Source organism: Carassius carassius, chromosome 25 (assembly GCF_963082965.1).
Source record: "Carassius carassius chromosome 25, fCarCar2.1, whole genome shotgun sequence".
NCBI lineage: Eukaryota > Metazoa > Chordata > Actinopteri > Cypriniformes > Cyprinidae > Carassius > Carassius carassius.
The window spans coordinates 28,815,074-28,820,470 of record NC_081779.1 but is presented as its reverse complement, the minus strand read 5'-3'; the positions used below and the strand labels follow the sequence as shown (position 1 = coordinate 28,820,470).

The following is a 5,397-nucleotide window of genomic DNA, read 5'->3' as shown; positions in this document are numbered from 1 at the left end:
CTTTTGACCCCATTTGTGCCATCACCTGATCTTTCAAGCAAGTAGGTAAGGAAGGAAGAAAGAGCTGAAGAGGAGCAGAGGGCGCATAAAGTAAAAATAAAATAAAAAAAAATACAGCAAAGAACAGGGCTGAAGGTAGAGTTGTATGGGGAGAATGGCATTGGAGGGGGATTACTTTTGGGAGTGGGTGTGAGGTTAGGAGTGAGGGGATTTGGTACATCTACTCCCTCCGATGGGTTGAGTAGGTTGAAATGTAATCTACACCTACTGCCCAAAGAAGGGGGGGGGGGGGGGTGTAAAGATTTAGTAGGGGAAGGACTCATGGCCAAAGTGGCCATAGGTGGCGTTGGGCTGGTAGATGGCCATCTTGAGGTCCAGCTCTCTGGAATTGCACAGGAGACAGAGTAAGACCATTGCCACACACAAAGGAGGATATTCAGTCAAACTCAATGAGCCTCTCTAATGTTAACAGTGCAAAAGACCAAACTCAGGATACACAGGAGCAAATGTAAAAGATAACTTGGGAACCATGAAAACGAGAGGCAACGGTTGGGCAGCCACTGAGGAGCACACTTTACCTAGTGATGACGCCCGGGCAGAGGTCAAAGTCCTTTTTCACGATCTCCAGCAGCTCCTTCTCGCTCCTCTGGGAGGTCCCATAGTGGAAGATGGAGATTGACAAGGGGTGGGCCACTCCAATGGTGAAAGACAACTGAGGAAACCAGTAAATGGGTGAGACTGTACTTATTCCTTCCCTACTCACTTATACATGGTGAAAGACTAAATATTCACCTGGACCACAACACACTTGCACAGATCAGCCTTCACCAGAAACTTGGCCACCCAGCGGGCCACATAGGCCACTGAAAGGGTCAATTTAGTGTAATCCTTTCCAGAGAAAGCTCCGCCTCCATACGTGTCCACAATGATCTCACTCATTAAAGGGTTATTCCGTCCCAAATGAACATTTTTGTCATTAATCACTTACCCCATGTCGTTCCAAACCCTTAAAAGCTTAGTTCATCTTCAGAACTCAATTTAAGATATTTTGGATGAGAACTTGTAGGCTTGAGACTGTCTCATAGACTGCCAAATAAATAACAGTGTCAAAATCTAGGAAAGTATTAAAAGCATCGTCGGAATAGTCCCTCCGCCATCAGTGATTCAAGCTGATTGTTATTTATTTGGCAGTCTATGGGACAGTCTCAAGCCTTTCTTTTTTCATCCAAAATATCTTAAATTGTGTTCAGAAGACGAACTAAGCATTTGCGGGTTTAGAACACCATGGGGGTAAGTGAATAATGACAAGATTTTTATTTTGGGATGGAGTATCCTTTTAAGATTTGCTAAAACATTTATTAATAAAAATAATAATAATAAATAAATAAATAAAAACATTAATTTAATAGCATTATTTATGCAATTGTAATTGCAGGCTAAATGCACTCATGCCACCTCTGGGATTCATTAAACAATCTTTTTAAATATACCTAAAATTTGAAGAGCGTATCTGGTACTTGAAACAGCTACAGCTGAAGCTACAGCTTTTTATTATAATAATAATAATAAAAAAAATGCTACAGAGTGCACCAAAGTGCTGCACATTAAAACACCTGCACACCAAAATTTCATTTTTGCTTATTTAACCTCAGTGACAATCAACAGTTCATCATCAAATCATATAACAAATCTAGGAAGGTTTCCTTCAAAATATACTTTAAATCCCTTTTAAAGTGCAATGTTACTATAAATCAAATACAGTAGCCACAAGAATACCTGCCAAATACATAAATATAAATATTAAGTCTTTATTTGCCTGTATTTCTGGATGTTCAGAGCACAAAAAAAGAAAGGGGAAATACTTTTACTCATCTTCTACATGAAAAATACTTTGCTAGGAGTCTGAGAGTCACAGTTCGTGATGTGGATCTTTATCAGAGTGTGTGCAAGTGTGTTAGTGTGAACAGACCCTCAGGCTCTCACATGCTCTAATCATTTGCTGGAGAAAAAGCCTCAAGACCTCCTTTTCCTCCTCACTGTAACTGAAAACATTGTTACTTTGTTTCTGAGTCTTAAATTATACAATTAATATAAGTTAATTGTTGTTGATGGATACAATTATAGATGTAATGAGGCAGTGGCAATATTTGGAAATGTAGTATGGGCACCTGCACACTCAAGTTTACATTTCAGTTCCACTGATTTCAGTGTAGATGATGTATCACAAAGACACAAGGGGGGAATAGAAATAATAGAAATAATTTTTTAATAGAAATCATTTTCTGAAGAAATCTTAGCCATTTTGAAAAGATTGTTTAATTAAATTGATTCTTTTGAATTTATTTAATCAGCTGTGTGATTTGGCTTTCACTAGCTCACGTGTTATTAACAGGTATATTCAGTTCAAATCTTTTTGTAACAATTAGTTCAAATTCAACTCAAAACATTACACAATATTTTATGTATAGAGTTTATTTCCAGATCTTATTCTTATGCTCCTCCATTATAGTTATTTGAAATAGTTTACAATGGCCAGTCCGGAAGTACAAAAAACAAAAGTGTGAAAAAGGCTAATCTCTCTGCAAAATAATTTCTTACAGTTTTCAGTGCTGTATTACCGTAATCTTGAGGCAAGGGTTTCACATCCTGTTCCTGAAGATCTACCTTCCTGCAGTTCAATTCAAACCCTGATCAAACAGCTCATTAAGATCCTTAGAAACACAGTGCTGAGCTGAACCCTGCAGATCTCCAGAAACAGAATTGGCCATCCTGTCTCAAGTTGTCATATGCCAGTGAATTATTCAGTTTGCATATTCAGTTATGCTTCCCACTTTAAAACTGTCACAGCTGGTTAATAAAGTGGCAGAAGTACACAGCCTGCATGCTGCCATCTTTGCTAGGGAAACATTTCACTGCCTTTGGACTGCTAGACAGCCTACTGAATAACACACTGAACTCAAAAACTACAGCGTCCACCAACAGTGGCACCACTGACGAACATTACCAGCTAACTCCTGCCAACCCCCCCCCCCCCCCCCCCCCTGTGGCCTATTATGATCGAGATAAGTTCATTTTCTGAAAAGAAGAACAAGTCAATTATTAAAACAATAGTAAAAAAACAATAAAAGTGTAAGGAAATTAGAAACCCCAAAACTGCCATGATGGACACATCTGCATGAGAGGATTTGCATCTTGGATCATAAATCTTTTCAAGTTAATCTATCTATCTATCTATCTATCTATCTATCTATATATATATATATATATATATATATATATTCATTTTCCAGGTCTGGTGAGATTGTTGGCCATTCAAGAACACCAACATTATGGTCATTTAACCAACTTTTGGTGCTTTTGGCAATGTGGGCAGGTGCCAAATCCTGCTGGAAAATGAAATCAGCATCTTCAAAAAGCTGGTCAGCAGAAGGAAGCATGAAGTGCTGCAAGATTTCTTTGTAAACGAGTGCAGTGACTTTGTTTTTCAAAAAACACAATGGACCAACACCAGAAGGTGACATTGCACCCCAAATCATCACAGACTGAAAACTTAACACTGGATTTCAAGCAACTTGGGCTATGAGCTTCTCCACCCTTCCTCCAGACTCAAGGACCTTGGTTTCCAAATGAAATACAAAACTTGCTCTCATCTGAAAAAAGGACTTTGGACCAATGGCAACAGTCCAGTTCTTCTTCTCCTTAGCCCAGGTAAGATGCCTCTGATGTTGTCTGTGGTAGAGAAGTGGCTTAACAAGAGAAATACGACAACTGTAGCCAAATTCCTTGACACGTCTGTGTGTGCTGGCTGTTGATGCCTTGACCCCATCCTCAGTGCATTCCTTGTGTAGTTCTTTAAAATTCTTGAATCGATTTTGCTTGACAAACTCTTGCATCTTCTTTTTTTCCACACTTTTTCCTTCCACTCAACTTTCTGTTAACATGCATGGATACAGCACTCTGTGAACAGCCAGCTTCTTTGGCAATGAATGTTTGTGGCTTACCCTCCTTGTGAAAGTTGTCAATGATTGTCAGATCAGCAGTCTTCCCCATGATTGTGCAGCCTAGTGAACTAAACTGAGAGACCATTTTGAAGTCTCAGGAAACCTTTGCAGGTGTTTTGAGCTGATTGGCATGTCACAATACTCTAATTTGTTGAGATTTTGAGGTTTTTGGAGGGTTTTGTTAAATGTGAGCCAAAATCATCACAATTAAAAGAACCAAAGACTTAAACTACTTCAGTCTGCGTGGACTGAATTTATTTAATACACGAGTTTCACAATTTGAGTTGAATTACTGAAATAAATGAACTTTTCCAGGACATTCTTATTTATTTAGATGCACCTGTGTATATATATATATATATATATATATATATATATATATATATATATATATATATATATCACACAAACACACATACATTTAAAAGACACAATACATATCCAACTAGAAAAACTAGAAAAAAAACAGGTGCCAATCTAATCTCTGAAGGCAGGTTATTCCATACCCGGGGCCCAACCGCAAAGAAAGCTCGGTCCCCTCTGAGTTTCAGTCTGAGACAGGGACTATAAGAAGACTCTAAATAGTTGAGATGTAAGGTTTTGCTCACGAGTAAGAGAATTTTAAAATGAATCTTAAATTTGATATACAGTATATGAGTGATGTGTTTGCTTTTACATCTTTTCTGCAGAAATGTTGTGAAAATCAGCCACAAGCTGGCGCTATAAAAAGCTAATTAACATTTTTGCTAATAATTCTGAAATCAAAATGGCAAAATTGTTGTCTTCTCAATTCTTGTTTAAGCCCTAATAAGTATAAATCTAAATAATTTTTATTTTTATCTATGAAACATACCTGACACTCTACAAAGTGCATTATATTCAATTTCATTTTCAGGCACGAGTTCTTTCTGCAGATTTCTTTCTGCCTTAATTAGCTGTTATATAGAGAAATGCATGAGGCTTTGCATAAAATATTTATTTTGAATTTGATATGATTAAATGCAGAACAGTTGACATTAAATTCCATACTGTCTTTACCATTTTGACAATGTAATGTTGCAGATTTAAACACTTTTACAATTAACTGATTTAAATGGTATGGCACTCCAGTACTTCAAAGAACACATTAGTATATTTCTAAGCAATGGTAATGCCATACTTTGTTTTACTTTAATTGTTTTGTGCTGCACAGTTTGGGTTCGCTTTTGAAATGGTCAAATGTGATCAAATATAACAGTTGTAATATAACAGTTTGGGCTGCAATTTCAAAACCAAACAAAAATCATAAAGATGGTTGACTTCAGTGGTTTTGTCAATACATTTGTACTTGTGACACACTGATGCAAAAATGACTATACGCATGGAAACATGAGTTCAGCATTTATTTGTTTATTTT

At 37.1% G+C, this 5,397-nt stretch overlaps 1 protein-coding gene across 1 annotated transcript; it reads right to left on the bottom strand.

The window, feature by feature from the left end:
- Window positions 1–553: 553 nt before the first annotated feature.
- On the bottom strand, window positions 554–1,067 carry LOC132104551 (S-adenosylmethionine synthase-like). The gene is made up of 2 exons (XM_059510112.1): window positions 793–1,067; window positions 554–712 (listed from the first exon to the last, which is right to left on the bottom strand). Exons 1-2 carry the CDS (start codon window positions 937–939, stop codon window positions 575–577), a joined length of 285 nt encoding a protein of 94 aa, XP_059366095.1. The 5' UTR covers window positions 940–1,067; the 3' UTR covers window positions 554–574.
- Window positions 1,068–5,397: the final 4,330 nt, after the last annotated feature.

What these genes read in the sequence shown, in the direction of transcription:
- LOC132104551 (XM_059510112.1), bottom strand. Translation starts at nt 939, where the DNA reads ATGAGTGAGATCATTGTGGACACGTATGGAGGCGGAGCTTTCTCTGGA. An exon ending in GCAAGTGTGTTGTGGTCCAG is followed by an intron (nt 713 to 792) that starts GTGAATATTTAG and finishes TGGTTTCCTCAG; the next exon opens with TTGTCTTTCACCATTGGAGT.